A 16320-nucleotide genomic window follows, 5' to 3' on the forward strand; every position below is an offset into this window, starting at 1 on the left:
AGAGAGAGAGAGAGAGAGAGAGAGAAAGACAGAGAGACAGAGAGACAGAGAGAGACAGAGAGACAGAGAGACGGACAGAGAGATGGACAGAGAGAGAGACAGAGAGAGAGAGGGAGAGAGAGACAGAGACAGAGAGAGAGAGAGAGAGAGAGAGAGAGAGAGAGAGAGAGAGAGAGAGAGAGGAGAATGTGTATTGCGGTCTACTTGATTTTCTGGCAGGCATGGCTTGTGGTTTAGTTTGGGGCTATGTGCTGGATTTGGGGGCTGTTACCTTGTTCTGTTAGGCCTATGTGTTCCCAAGGAATGACTTTTGTTTTCTTAATCAGCCATTTTGACTAGAGTAAGATGAAATTCCAGAGTGGTTTTAATTTGAATTTCTGTTATGGCTAAGGATGGCAAAAAATTTTGAAAATATTTCTTAAGCAAATATATTTCTTCTTCTGAGAACTTACTTTTGTATTGTCAGTCAGTTGTAGGCACTTGGCTGTGTAGTTAGATGGCCAGGGGAATTTACTGAGAGCACCCACATACTACAGAAGCCTTGATTCCCAGCATCTTCCCTGGTCCTCCCCTCCCATCTTCCATGTTGTCAGACTTGATGTCTGCCTGCATCCATCCAGAATAATCTAACTGTTCTAGTAGATTCTGCATTTGGGCTCAGTGTTTTCTGGGTGCATCACATTGTTTTCTCTGAAACACTGGTCACAAGACTCTTATATAGAATTTGGTTTCAGCAGGAAACAGCATCACTCCTATCCATAATGTCTTTGAGAATTTAAAACCACTACAGAAAGTATATAGAGGAAGCATTGCCTAGCCCAGAGCTTTGGTATAGAATTGAGGTGTCAGAGACAAGTCTTGAGCAAGAGCATATCCTCTTTCTGTTTTTTACTGGATGTCCTCATCCTTGACAGGGGTTCCGGGTTGCAGTCTGGTCTATACCATGGGTGTGTCCTGCTGTGCAGATGGTATCACCAGTTCTGTTTGCTGTTTATGTGGAGATCTGGCATGAGGTTCTGCTATGGTCCTTGGCGCTGCTCTTCTTGGACTTGGTAAGTGAGACAGGAGTCATTATTTTTAGTCGGAGTGGTAATGAATACAGAATCCCAGATTTTTAACCTGGGCTGCTCTCATAGAACTCTCCCTCTCTGAAGACCTGGCCTGGTGCATCAGAAGAGTCCTCCATGGCCTCAGCCTGTCTATCTTTCTTTGGTCTTTTGATCTGAGCTCTGGGGTCGGGATCAGTGTATAACAGGACAGATTTCTCTTATCAGATCTTTTGTTTTATTTTCAGGGTTTTTAATGGCACAAAAGATTTGGGCACAATATGGTGAGTCTGTTCTCTCTTTTAGCCATGGGAAACTGAGTTTGGCTGGGAATAACATGGGAGGAGCTTGAAGTCTCTTGAACAGATCCTGAGATGGGATTTTCTTTGGCAGCCACTGGCACACTTACTTATGATTCGTCCTTACTATTGCAGCCATCTTTGGGGTGGGGATTCTTGACTGTGCTCCAGTAATGCCCACATGAGATCTGGCTCAAAGCATTTGGAAACAAAGGGCACAGAGGGGGTGACAGTCACACACATGTTTCCTCCTGAGGATACAGACATTTGCTTTCAATTAGTTTTCCTTTTCTTCCCATCTCTTCTCACCTGGGCTGTGTCTGGCTTTCTTACTGAGTTCTGCCCTTGGGGAGACACATCATCCATCTGACAGAGTCCAAGTAAATGCTGTCTAATGTGGGTGCAGCACAGGTGGGGTTCATTTGTTTCCAGAGGCTCCCAGGTTTTGTGTGATATTAGAGGTGGGTGTAGAAATTGAGTTTTACATGGAAGCAGGAGAGAAAGTAAGACATAGGTCAGTGACTATTATTTTTGAGACAGGGTTTCTCTGTAGCTTTGGAGCCTGTCCTGGATCTCACTCTGCAGACCAGGCTGGCCACAAACTCACAGAGATCTGCCTGGCTCTGCCTCCCGAGTGCTGGGATTAAAGGCGTGCTCCTCCACTGCCTGACTATAGGTCAGTGATTTAATGGGATTTCATTCCAGGGAAGTGGGAAGGCTGGGTAATAAGAATAGCAACCGGCAGGGTTCATTTCTGGCCTGGTGGGAGATGAAAGAAGCCACTGACAGCACTAAGCTTTTCTTTCTTTCTTTCTTTCTTTCTTTCTTTCTTTCTTTCTTTCTTTCTTTCTTTCTTTCTTTCTAAAAAGGATATAGCATTTGAAATTTTATTTATTTAACATTTTTTTCATTTATTAACATACCAATCACAATTTCCTCTCCCTTTTCTTCTCCCGTTCCCTCCCCCAACCTCCCATTTACCCCCTTTTCTTGCACTCCTTCTCTGAAAGTTATTCTCACACTGTTTGGGAACAGTAAAGATGATTAGGCCTTTGGAACTGTGGCACAATATCAATTCTGAAAACAGTGAGACTTCTCTCTGGAGGTGTGCTGGTTAGTTTTCTTTCAACATGGCACAAGCTAGAGTCATCTGGGAAGAAGGAACATCAGCTGAGGAATTGCCCTCACCATATTGGCCTGTGAGCATGTCTGTGGGGCATTTTCTTGATTAATAATTGTTGTGGGAGCTACTCTATAGCTCCTTGGGAACCTGGCCCTCCTGACATCAGTTGACTAGCTCTCTTTTCCTGTGTCTCCCCAGGGCCACCACCCCAGCCTTCCATCTGGGCAGTTCCAGGATCTGTGATTTCCACAGGCAGTGCTGTGACCATCTTCTGCAGGATTCCTCCAGGAGTGACCATAGTGCGTCTAATCCATGATGAAAAGTGGCTTGATTGCACCCCACAGGGAGCCCAGGATGTGTGTGAGTTCAGTCTGCAGAAAATGATACACAGCAATGCTGGGGTTTACCACTGTGAATACTTCATGGGAGGTGAATGGTCACGAGTCAGTGACAAACTGGAGCTGGTGGTGACAGGTGAGTAACTTCCCAAGAACACTGTTCTTCAGACTCAGTCTTTGATGCCTACCTCACTGAACCACGTATTCCCCACCACAGGCCCTGCCCTGTATCTCTGCTCCCATATATGGATCTCTCCTCTCCCCTCTCCTCTCCTCTCCTCTCGTCTCCTCTCATTTCCTCCCCTCCCCTCCCCTCCCCTCTCCTCTCCTCTCCTCTCCTCCCCTCTCCTCCCCTCCCCTCTCCTCTCCTCCCCCTTCCCTCCTCTCCTCCTCTTCTCTCATTTAATCCTTTCCTTTTCAATTTCCATTTTTCTTGATTTTTTTGAGATAGGTTTGCAGACATTTCAGTAAGGCCTTGAACTTGCTGTGTATCCAAACATAATCTTGAATTTATGTTTCCTCTTGTCTACTTTCCTAGTACTAGCATTGTTAACCTGGACAATGACAACATTCATATGGTGATGGGCATAGAGCACAGGGAACTGTGTATATTAAGGAAGAATTCCACCATCTATGATTCATCCCAAGACCCTCTGTTTTGGTTTATGACCCTCCCTCTGTGCTGACCTTGTTCTAGGCTCCCTCCAGAATGGTGATTATAGCCCCTAAGGGCTGGAGTTCATGGAAACTGACAGCAGCCTTCTGTCATACATAGATGGTCTCTATGGTCTTTGTTCATGGAAAATAATACAAACATACTTTATGATCTGTATAGATCGGCAATGGATGAGTTTCCTTTCCTCTTTATCTTTTCTTCTCTCTGGTCAGACTCTGTGAGTTGTAGGCTTATCTTTCATCATTTTTTAAACAACAGGGCTGTACTGTCTGGTTTTGTGTCAACTTGACACAAGTTAGAATCATCAGAGATGAAGGAGACTCTGTGGAGAAAGTGCCTCCATAAGATCCAGTTGTCAGGCATTTTCTCAGTTAGTTATCATGGGGGAGGACCCAGTACATGGTGGGTGGTGCCATTCCTGGGCTGGTGGTCCAGGGTTCTATAAGGAAGCAGGCTGAGCAAGCCATGGGAAACAAGTCAGTAAGCAGCACCACTCCATGGCCACTTCATCAGCTCCTACCTCCATGATCCTGCCCTGTTTGTGTTCCTGTCCTGACTTCCTTTAGTGATGAACAGTAATGGTGAAGGGGAAGCCAAGTAAAACCTTTCCTCCCCAACTTGCTTTTTGGTAATGGTCTTTCATCACAGCAACAGAAGCCCTAACTAAGACAAGGGTCTTTTTGTAAATTTTTTGAGACAGAGTCTCACCATGTAACTCAGTCTGGCCTTGAAACCTTGATATAAAACAGGTTGTTTTTAAACTCACAACAATCCACCTGCCTCTGCCTCCAGAGTGTTAGGATTAAAGGCATGTGCCATCATGACCAGGTAATAACAGAGCCTTTTTCTTCCAGGTGTTTACAAGAAGAAGCCATCCCTTACTGTTGATTCAGGACCTCAGGGATTCTCAGAAATTAATGCAACAGTCCACTGCCACTTCCTTGATTACTTTAATATCTTCATCCTCTGCAGAGATGGAAATGCTTCCTTTCCCCAGAACTGCTCACAGCAGGACCACAACACATTCTTCATCTCCCATGTGAGCCTGGAGCCCCTGAGGACCTATAGATGCTTTGGCTCTTACAAACAAAATTCCTACTTGTGGTCACTGCCTAGTGACCCCCTTGTGTTTCCAATCCCAGGTAAGTATGTCTGGTTTTTGTTCCTCATCTCTGTGCTTAGAGAGTCCTCAAGGGATGCCATGTGAGATATGTCAATTCCACTGTATGTCTCCTGTGTACTGTATGTTGCACACCACACTGCTATTCTGACTGGAATTGCTCCATTTGCATTATGGACTCTGAACATTATGTGTTAATTATATTATTTTGGGGTATATTCAAGAATATTCATCTGGGCAATAGAAGTCCTAACCTATCCATAATGAGAACCATTCTTAAAGATGGTGTTCCACTTGATTGCTGACTATTATCCTCCATGTCACTTTCTGAGTTGTGTGTGTGACAAATATATCACTATCCGACGGTGACAGAACAATTGGAATAGTATCTACTAGTTTCTCCATTAAAGGTGATTTTTTAGATCTCAAGAGATCATCTGTTTTTTCTTTTGCCTTTTAGATTATGATATAATATGTCATTCCATCCCTCCTTTTTCTTCCTCTAAACTCTCCCATGTACCCCCTTGTTCTCTTTCAAATTCATGGCTTCCTTTGATATTAATTGTTGTTATATGCATATATGTATATGTATATACATGTATATATTTCTAATACACCCTCCTTAATCTGTATAATGTTGTTATATGTTTCCAGAGATAACTATTTGGTATTTGATACCCAACTGGTGTTCTCCTCCCCAGGGAAGACCATTTCTCCCACTCTCAGAATTCCTAGTTCCCTGTAGTTATTTATGTAGGGTCGAGGCCTCCTGGGCTTTCTCCCATCCACTTTCACATGTCTGCATTTTGACTTGTTGTGTTTGTAATGGCATATGTGATGTAATGTAATGTGATGTAATGGCATATGTGATGTAATGTAATGTGATGTAATGTAATGTAATGTGATGTGATGTGTAATGGTCTTCATCTGTTGTGTCATGAAGTTTCCTTGATGAGGGATGAGTACTACTCTCATCTGTCCCACCAGCCTTTGTCATCATAGTGCCCCCTCTGAACAGCCATCCGTCCAGTGGAGAATGCAGGAAACATTAACAGAAGAGAACTCAGAAACAGCTGTGCCAGATTTCTTGATGCAGGGGACTTATTTCTTTATATCTTAGAACTTCTGGTCCTTTGGGATGTCTTGGGGTTTTAAGAGTTGGGACATGTTTCAGGTATGGGGAACAAAGGGCACAGGGACATGGAAGTTCCAGTTGGGATAGAAAACTTGGGATAGAAAACATCAAGTGTACATGGGTTAAAGATGGGAAAATGGACATGAGGAGGCAGGAGGAAGAAATCCCGTGTAGAGTAGAAAATGGGATGGCACATGATGAGTTTCAATGTGAGCAGGTAGCATACAGGAGTGTTGGTGGGGTCTGCTCATACTTAGACATCCACTTTTATGTAACATTTGATGATGGATTTTAATTTTACTGATGCAGCTGAGAAATCCTGTATGATCTTCAGAACTATATATCCAATGGGATATCTGAAATTTACCTTTGCAGACATTTAGCATGCATCTCAACAAAGCCCAGATTGGAAAGCATCCTTGCTTTCTCCTCACATAAGTCCTTGTATCAACAGAGAGTGCATCTGTTCCCTTTGAACCAGAATTCTTCAGGGATCCTCTTTTGCCACCAGTTCTCACACAGCTCATTATCAAACTGTCATTTGTGTCCTGAAAACACTTTTCAAATCCTGTTCCTTCTTTGTTATGTCATCTCTGTCACCCCAAGATCACCTTTCACCCAGCTTCTTTGTCTTTCTTCTTTCTACCCACTATTTTATATCTGTTCATCCCACAGAAAATTCACATCAAACATTTTTGTAAGTTTCTATCCATTGCACAAAGTGATGAGTTTATAATGACATGTTCTTAGGTACATCCTGTATTGTGACCATACTCACCTCTGTTACTCTTTTGTCTCTGTTCTCACTTCCACCAGTCTTTAACTCTAACCCAGTCTCTTTCTACTTATGTGATGAATATGTGTATTCTATAGTTGTATATACATACATACATATATCTATGAACAGACACAAATACAGACAGAGACACACACACATATATGTATATACGGATTCCACACAAGAGACAAAACATACACTATTTGAGTCTAATTTATTTTGCTCAATGTAAGTATCCCCATTTTCATGTTCTGGCAAATTACATCAATTAGTTCATCTTTATGTCTGAATAAATCCCCATTCTCTGTATGTCCTACTGTTCTAGTGTAGTATAGTCTTTTTATTGCTGCAGTGAAACACGTGACAAAAACTACTTAAGGAATCACAGTTTACTTTATTGCAGTTTGAGGGATGTGAGGTGCATCCATCATGGTGGGAAGGCATGGTGGCAGGAACTTGAGGCAGGTGGTCACATCGCATCAGTATTTAAGGAGCAGAGGGAGAGGCTGCCTGAGCTCAGCTACCTTTCTCCTTTTTTAACACAATGACCTGAGCCCTGGGAACAGTGTTTCTCACTTTTAGGGAGGGTGCTCCCACCTCAGTGAATCTAATCAGTCTGCTCTCTCAGAGGCAGGGCCAGAGATGAGCTGAATCTAGACTACCCCTCACAGACATGCCCAGAAGCTTGTCTCCCAGGTACATCCTGTCAACCAACACAAGTGCATTTTCTTTTTTAAAAAATGAGATTTTTTCTTTTCATTTTTTTAATTAAGAAATTTTCTGCTTATGCACCAGGGATGGATCCCCATCCCCCTGTCTGGGTGCCCCCCCAAAGTGTTAGAGCCAAACACCTGTCTTCCATATCTAGAGGGCCTAGTTCAGTGCCATGGGGGCTCCATGGCCACTAGTCTACAGTTCATGGGCTTCCACTAGTGTTGCCTGTCATCTCTGCACATCCTCCCATTATGATCTCGACGTCCCCCGCCTGGAGAATTCCTCCTCTCTCTCATCGATTGGATTCCTGGAGCTCAGCCTGACACCTGGCTGTGGATCTCTGCATCTGCCTCCATCAGTCACTGGACAAAGGCTCTATGATGACAGCTAAGTTATTCGCTACACGGGTCACCAGAGTAGACCAGTTCAGGCACCCTCTAGACCACTGCCAGAAGACCAAGGTGGGGTCATCTTTGTGGATTCCTGCAAGCCTCCCCGGCACCCTACCTCTTCCTATTCCCATGAGTTTTTTGATTAGGACCCACAAAGTATTTTCTTCAAGCATCTCTCCACATGTGCCGTTCTTCTTGGTTCTCATGGTTGCCCTCCCTCTCTGCCCTCTCCTGTGTCCCTTCTCTGCTGCCAAATGTTTTCCTTTCTCCCCATAGTTCATCCCACTTCTGCTTTTCTCTTGTTTTTAAAAATGTGAGTGGTGTGTGGTTTGTGTGTGGTGCATTACACAAGGCTGTGGGTGTATGCACACATGTGGAGGCCAGAGCAAGGTGTCAGGTGTCTTCCTCTCCCACTCTCCACCATATTTCCCTGAGATAGGATCTATCACCTAACCTGAAACTTGCTGACTTGGTTCAGCTGGCTGATCACTGGGCTCTTGAGACTCTTCTGTCCTCACCCCAGTGTTACAAGTATGTACAGCCATGCTTCCATGTATGCTTGTATGTGTGCGGATGCTGGGGATTTGAACTCATGCTACAAGTATAAGCAAGTATGCTTATCTGTTGAGCCATCTCACCAGCCTTTTGTCTTCTTTCTTTTTAATCAAATGATTTTTGTTTTGGTTTTTCAAGACAGGTTTCTCTGTATAACCATAGCTGTCCTGGAACTCACTGTGTAGACCAGGGTGGCTTCGAACTCACAGAGGTCCACCTGTCTCTGCCCCTCAAGTGCTGGCATTAAAGGCATGTGCCACGACTGACTGTCTCAATTAACTTTTAAATTAAAATTTAAATTAAAATTTCAGTCCAAGTATGATGGTGCACACACACCTTTAATCTCAGCACTCAGATCTCTGTTCACAGCCATATGTGCTAATATTACTACTGCTTTTTTCTCCACCAGGATAGTCCCCATTGCTGCTTTCCTATTTACATAATCTCATTATGCCTATCTTGAGTTCTCTTTTTCTCATGATCCCCTTCTTAGTTTCAACACACACACACACACACACACACACACACACACACATTTTTAACGGAAATTTCATATATGAGTAAAATCATGTGTTATCCTCTGTGTTTGGGTTACGTGATGTAATATAACAATTTCCAGTTTCCTCCATTTTCTTATGAGTGCCATGATTTCATTTTTCTCTCCAGTTGCATAAAGGTCCACTCTGTCTATAAACTACCTTTTCTTTATCTATTCATCTGTGTATGGACGTCTAATCTGGCCTGGTTCAATTTCCTGGCTGCTGTGACTAGTGCAGCAGTGCATGTGAGTGTGCAAGTCTCTACTCTGTTGACTTAGAGTTTTCCGCCATTTGCTAAGAGGCAAATTAAAACAAAACAAAGCAAGACAGTGCATTAGTCATTGTGTTCCAGTCACTTGGCAGGTGTTATTTCATTTAGTCTAGTCATTATAGCTTGCAATGTTTTTCAGTTTTTTTACTCTTGCGTGTCACTTTTGACCTCCAATTTTTTGATAGGAAACAGCTCCCGTGCCTTCTCCTCATTGTCTGTTCTGTATGTGGTTCTCTCAGGCTCCTGGTCAAGATTATTAGTGTATGCTCTTGGTAGACTATCTGGGAAGAGTTCTCCTTCAGCCTCAGAGGGCTGGGGGTTTCTTATTCTTTATGGACCATCTCCCCAAATGAACTTTCTTTGGTATTGTATTTGATTTGTCTCATCAGTTGGGTGTGCTGGTGCATCCCTATGATCCCAGCTTTTGGGAACCGAAGGCAGGATGTTCTCAAGTTTGAAGTCATCCTGCGATACATAGTAAGACCCTGTGTTTAAAGAGTCATAATAGACACCACGTATGTGATGAACAACACATGAATTGATTGCTTTAATTATTTCATTTTATAGGTTTCCTATAGTTTCCTAAATGCCTAGTTCTGTGTTTGGTAGAAGGTAGGCACTCAATAAATGTTTGATTGAATGAGTGAATTAATGTAACAGACATTTAATCACAGATCACTACTGTTTTCTAATTACAGGTCCATCTGTTCCCATTGTGGTTTGGGTCTCAGTTGCTGTTGCCTGCTTCCTCCTGTTCCTCCTTCTTCTCTTCATCTGCCTCTGCCGCCATTGTGCCCAACGCAGTATGTCCCAAGAGTCAGGGGGGATTAATCTGGTAGGGGCATATGGTGTGTTCTGACTGACCTTGGTCTCTCTGTAGGGGCTTCCAATGGTAAGACCAGGAGCCATGTGAAATATAAGAGGTAGGTAAATTTGGACTCTCCCAATAAATACACCCATTCATCTCCATCTAAGATTTTTTTGTCTGAGTACTGGAAATTGAAGCCAGGGCCCCTATAGCTCCTAAAAATTCTATTTATGTATCATTTCTCAGGCATACTTTAACATTTTTATTTCTTTCCACTCAGCTCCAGCACAGCCATGGACATCGAGGAAAAACATAAATGTAAGGTGGAGTGAATTTTGTTGAGGAAAGGGATGCTTGTGGGGCTTAGGAGGCCTTCAGGGAAGAGCAGAAGAGGTGGGAGGTGCCACCTTGCTGTGTGATGTTGCTGTCTTTCCCCTGAGTTCTGTTGGTCATTTCTGAAATATAAAATACAAAACTATATAGTTTAAAGGCTCCTGTGAAACAGGCCTACCTTCCCACCTTTCTTTCCAGATGGTGACTTGGAGGGTATTCAGCCTGAGGACTGTAGGAAAGTGGACACACAGGTTAGTCCTCCATACCACTCTGCCCTTCTTTTCCAGAATCCCATCTGTGTATTCTTTTCATGGTTTGTGTCTTGTGATGGCAGGTGTCTGCAGCAGAAAACTCACAGGAGGTGACTTATGCCCAACTATGCCAAGAGAACTTCAGGAAGAACATGAATCCACTTCCCTCCAATACTCCTCAGGGCACATCTACACATACTTGTGTGTATGCCACCCTCACATTATCCCAAGAGAAGAGTCAGAGCTAAGTGTTCCACTGTTTCTTCAGCACAGGGTGGTTTCATGAATGACACTTTTCACATTTTTCAAATCAAGCCATTAGTTGGAGCTCTGACGGACTCAAGTGTAGAGAAGCTTGTTAACTGCGAAGGAACTTGGAGCTCGTAAACATTGCTCAGCAAACTTCTGATTCCTTGTGATTTGCTCACTCATTGGTGTACCTGTCAGATGTGTGCTGTGGAACAATCCTTCTGTACATTGAATAGATGTTGCTATGATTGGTTTAATAGACAAGCTGACCGGCCAATAGCTGAACAGGATAAAGTTGGGTGGGAAAGCCAAACTGAGAATGATGGGATGAGGAAGGGCAGAGTCAGAAGAGTCACCCGCCAGATGGAGAATGAGTTGGACACACAAAAAAGGCATAGAGGTAAAAGTCATGAGCACATAGATGAATAGAAATGGGTTAAGTTGTAAGAGCTAGTTAGTAACAAGCGTGAGCTATTGACTGAGCATTTATAAATTATGTTAAGTCTCTGAGTCACTTAGATGGGAAGCGGCTGCCAGTTGTTTGGGAGCAGGTGGTCAGGACAGGAAAGCTCTCCCTACAGATGTGTGCAGATGAGCTTGGGATCATGTTAACTTAGTAAGACATGAGTTCCATCATCTACTGAAAGAGGCAAGCTGCATAATCTGGACTCCTGGTTATTAGTAATGTGGAATACCTCAACAGTGTGATCCTTAACCTTAGCTGTCAAGTTGATGGGTTTTAGAATCACCTAGGAGACACACCTGTAGGTGTGTCTTTCAGAGCTGTTCCAGAGATGTTTACCTGTTGTGGAAAGACATACTCTGAATCTAGGTGATATTATTTTATGGGTTGGGGTTTTATATTGAATAGAAAGGAGAAAGTAAGTGTAACATCATTATTCACTGATCTCTCTCTGTTCCCTGACTATGGCTACAGAATTACCAGCTGTATCATGCTCCTGCCACTGTAACTAGAGGCAATTTGTTCCACTGTGTCCTCACATCCATGATGGACTACACCTTCAAATTAAGTCAAAATAAACCCTTGGTGATGATTACTCTCAATTGTCAACTTGATGAGATATAGTCTCCTGGGAGACTGGCCTCTGTGCATGCTTGTGAGCGATTATTTTGATTAGGTTAATTGAGGTGGGATGACTTGCCCACTACGTTTCCTGGGTTGAGATTCTGGACTATATATGAGAAGGAGATAGTCAACTGAACACAAGTATTCATCACTTTCTTCTTTTTGGTTGTGGGTGCAATATGTTAGATGCCTTAGGCTCCTGCTGCCATGACTTCTTCACCACCTTGGATTCTCTCTCGAGTTGCTTTTTGTCAAGGCATTTTTATCACCCAAACAGAAAAAGTAACTAGGACACCATCTCTTCTTCAACTGGATTTTATCATACCCGCCAGAGCAGTAACTAATAGAGAAAATGGAGAGGCAGTTACCCAGTAGAGATTTTTCAATGAAACTTTGGGTTCCCAGGTGGGTAAAAGCACTCAGGTTTGCTTAAGGAGACCTACAGGCACCAGGGAGAAGACAAGAATAGAGAGAATTCTTGTCATCTCTTGGTACTGTGAATAATACTGAAACAAATACGGGAGTGCAGGAATCTTTATGAGGTGGTGATGTTATTTCATTTGTGCACATAGAAGAAGAGGTGATTTGCGTAACATAGTAGACAGGTCTTTTCAAATTTATTTAAGAACATTCATAGTGCTTTCCCTAAAGGCTGAGCCAATCTATGTTCCCTTCAACAGTGTACAAGGACTCTTTATTCTCCACACTCTGGTCAACCCTTTGTCACCTCCTCTCTTCGGTGATGGACATCCTAACAGGTTTGAGGTGATATCTCATGGTGGCCTTGGTTAGCATTTATAAGATGGTTAGTGATACCAAACTCCTTTCTGAATGCTTGCTGGGAAGTTTATATCTTCTTGAAGACAAATAAAATCCAGGTCTTTGTCCATTTTACTTTTTACTAAGTTTTCAGTTAGCATATAAAATAATGTGCTTTATTATGACATTTTCACACATCTATATCATTGTACTTTGCTCATACTCCCTCTTCATTATTTTCTTGTGTTTCCACCTCTATAACTGGTCCACTCTCTCACTGCTAGTAACTCTGACGGAGTGCACCAATGACTTATATGGTTATGTACAATACAAGGAGGGGTTAACTAGTCTCAGTGGAAGATCTCTGTAAGGGAGAAGTATCAATTTGAGTCATCATGAAAGAGGAAGCTGTGGCTGCTAGCTTTTCCCATGCTGGCTAAATAATTTGTAAACACTCTTACTTGGACCAGAGGAAGGCTTTGCCACCCCTATGAGCTTGACCTGGGGAAGGCTTTGCCATTTCCATGTGTCTGAGGCTTTGGGGTCCTTGACGTGGCTGTGTCCATGCCAACAATACACATTAACTCAGGACTTCATCTGTTCCCCACAGATATGATTGTATTTCATCATATTCATGTATGAAATTCTTAAAGAATAAAAATTAAAACAAAAATAAAGCTTTCAATAAGTGTTGACAAAAAAGGTAGGAAGTAGGCATGGTGATGAAATGGCTAAGGTGATATCATCTTGTCCTTATTCTATTTTGTGTCTGCCTAGAAACTCCTCAGCCTCCCTTCCCCCCACATAGCCATATCCACCTTGGCAATGCTTTTGGGACTGTTCATGACTCCGACCATGGTACAGATATATTAACTAGAATAATTGGTGTTTGTGTAGGCTAAAACATAAAACTAAAATAATTAAAAGGAAGTGTAAATCAGAAATAATTGTTGGGTTGGAGAGATGGCTCAGAGGTTAAGAGCACCAACTGCTCTTCCAGAGGTCCTGAGTTCAGTTCCCAGCACCCACATGGTGGCTCACAATCATCTGTAATGAGATCTAGTACCCTCTTCTGTATACATAATAAATAAATAATTCTTTGAAAAAAAGAAATAATTGTCATGTGGTATCTAGAAAATACAAAAAACACTCTGTAAAAACATAGGTGTTGCCCAGCCTCTCCTCAAATAGTGACGTAATTGTGATTTTTGTCTCTAAAAATGCTGTATCCCCAAGCTCTGGAATCAAGAGGGATGAGCCCTGTTCTTGGTTTCTGGCTAACAAAAGAACTCATATACTTTGAATTGGCTTCATTAGTGTGATTGTCAAGAACTATTTTTCATGGGTTATTTCAGTGACTCACATCTGCAGTCTCAACTAAAACTTGAGGTAAGAGGATTACTTCTAGATCAAGGCCAGCCTGTGCAACACAGTGACTTTCAGGTCAGTTTGGGCTAGGGAGTGAGCTCCTGAGTTGGGTCAGATGGCTCTCTGGGTAGAGGTGCGTGCTGTTAAGCCTGAAGACCTGGGTTGGATCCCTGGGATCTACACTGTAGAAGGAGAGAACTGACTCATAAGTAAGACCTTGTCTCTAAAAAATATGAAGATAGCTGATAGGGGAGAGTGGGGGAAAAGGGAGAGAAGCTGTAAGGGAAGGAATGGGAGGTAGACTTGATATAGTCACATTATATGCATGCATGAATAATAAAGAGTTGTCAAAGAGAAAAAGAATGAAAAGGAAGCTGAGAAGAAAGCTGAATGCAGGGGCAGTGGGCTGCTGTGAGGTAGTTTTGCATGGGGAGTAGAAGAATTAGAAGAAACTGAGAATGTGGAGTGGAAGTGAACTGGGGATGGTGTGGCCATTTCTGGGGAGGGAGAGATGAGTGGCACTTGGAGGTGTAGCTTAGATTCTGCTTCTGCACCTGCTAGCCTCACAGTGTGCATGCATCTTGTAAATTGTTCTTTAAGACAGGAGAAAAATGCAAGCCCATATGACCGTATTAGGGTAATGTTCAGCACCGTTGGGAATTGAAGAGGTCAAAATTATAGAACTATGTGGTGGCACATGGTTGTAATACCAGCACTTGGGAAGTGGAGGCAGGAGAATCAGGAGCTTAAGGTCACTGTTGGATACATAACATGCTTGAGGTCAGCCCATGGCACAAGAGACCCTGTCTCAAAACAGCATCACCAACAGCAGCCACAGCAGCAGCAACAACAACAGCAGATTTATTTTTTAAAATTTTATTTAAATAACTTTTTCCATTTATTTTACCTACCAACCACAGTTTCCTCTTCTCCCCCCACATCCCTGCTTCCCATCTACTCCTCTCCCCTTCCATTCCTCTTCTGTTTCCAATCAGAAAGGGGCAGGCCTCCCATGGACTTGAATAAAGCATGGCACATCAAGTTGAGGCAGGACCAAGCTCCTCCCCCTGTAGGCAAGGTAATCCAGCATGGGGAATGGGTTCCCAAAAGCCAGCTAAGTGCCAGGGACAGGTCCTGATCTCACTGACAGGAAGGAGCCTTACAAACAGACCAAGCTACAAACACGTTTAGGGGGCCTAGGTCGGTTCCATGTAGGCTTCCTAACTGTTGGTCCAGTCTGTGAGCTCCCAAGAGCTCAGGTCAGCTATCTCTGTGGATGCTCCATCATGATCACCCTGGCTCATACAATACCGCCTCCCTTTCTTCAGCATGACTGAAGAAGGCTCAGCCCAGTGCTTGGCTGTGGATATCTGTATTTGCTTCCATCAGTTCCTGGATGAAGTCTCTCTGTTGACAATTAGTCACCAATCTGATTACAGGAGAAGGCCAGTTCAGGCATCCTCTCCCTATTGCTAGAAGTCTTAGCTGGGGTCATCCTTGTGGATTCCTGAGGGAATCCTGGCACCAGGTTTTTTCCTATCCCCAAAATGGCCACCTCATCAAGATGTCTCTTTTGTTACTTTCCTCCTCCATATGCCCCCAACCTGCTTCCCACACCCAGCCCACCCAACCAGCTCCTTCAAGTTCCCATCCCTCCATACCCCTCACTCCTGCCCCCAGATTACCCAGGAGATCTCTTCTATTTCCCCTTTCCAGGGAAATTTATGCATTCCTCTTTGGGTCTTCCTCAATAGCAAAATTCTAAAGTTGCAGCAACAATGTGATTTTATTTCATATTAAGTATGTGGTGTTGCATGGCAGCCTCACATTTGTATGTTGAAATCCTGACCCTTTGTGGCTTAGAATGTGACTTTATTAGAAATACGTTGTTGAAGGTATAGTTAATATAGTTAAAATGAAGTGATATTGTAGTACTGTGGATGCCCAATCTGATATAACTGGTGACCTCATGAAAAGAAGAAGTTTGGATACAAAGCATATGTAGAACACAGAGCAAATACATACACCCCCAACAGAATTCTTTCTCACACACGCACCATACATAAAACACAAGAACACACATAGTACACATAGCAAATACATACACACATCACAAAGAACATATATGTAGATGAATTGCTAAATGGTCTTATTAAATAAAGAACACAGAACCAGATATAGGGGTGAAAACCTAAGAGATCAGAGGAATAGGAAAAGCTACAAGCTAACTTCACCTCACAGACACCTCAGTCTCCAAAGAGACCTACTTCCTGTATACCCACACCTATATGCCTTTCTGTTCTGCTATCTCATTTGCTCTTTGTCTAGCTATATCACTTCCTCTTCCTGACCAGCTCTGTCATTTCCTGTCTATCTGTACAGACCTCAATGGTTAACTAATGTTGGAATTTAAGGCATGTGCCACCACACCTGGCTCTGTTTCCAGGGTGGCCTTGAACTCACAGAGATACAGTCAGAT

The 16320-nt window shown here is 43.0% G+C and overlaps 1 protein-coding gene across 1 annotated transcript; it reads left to right on the forward strand.

The window, feature by feature from the left end:
- The first annotated feature begins 946 nt into the window (after nt 1–946).
- On the forward strand, nt 947–13523 carry LOC131902621 (leukocyte immunoglobulin-like receptor subfamily B member 2). The gene is made up of 9 exons (XM_059253630.1): nt 947–1052; nt 1295–1330; nt 2667–2942; nt 4337–4624; nt 9685–9789; nt 9867–9909; nt 10075–10112; nt 10326–10378; nt 10462–13523. Exons 1-9 carry the CDS (start codon nt 1022–1024, stop codon nt 10624–10626), a joined length of 1035 nt encoding a protein of 344 aa, XP_059109613.1. The 5' UTR covers nt 947–1021; the 3' UTR covers nt 10627–13523.
- The last annotated feature ends 2797 nt before the right edge of the window (nt 13524–16320 follow it).

Source organism: Peromyscus eremicus, chromosome 1 (assembly GCF_949786415.1).
Source record: "Peromyscus eremicus chromosome 1, PerEre_H2_v1, whole genome shotgun sequence".
NCBI classification, from domain to species: Eukaryota; Metazoa; Chordata; class Mammalia; order Rodentia; family Cricetidae; genus Peromyscus; species Peromyscus eremicus.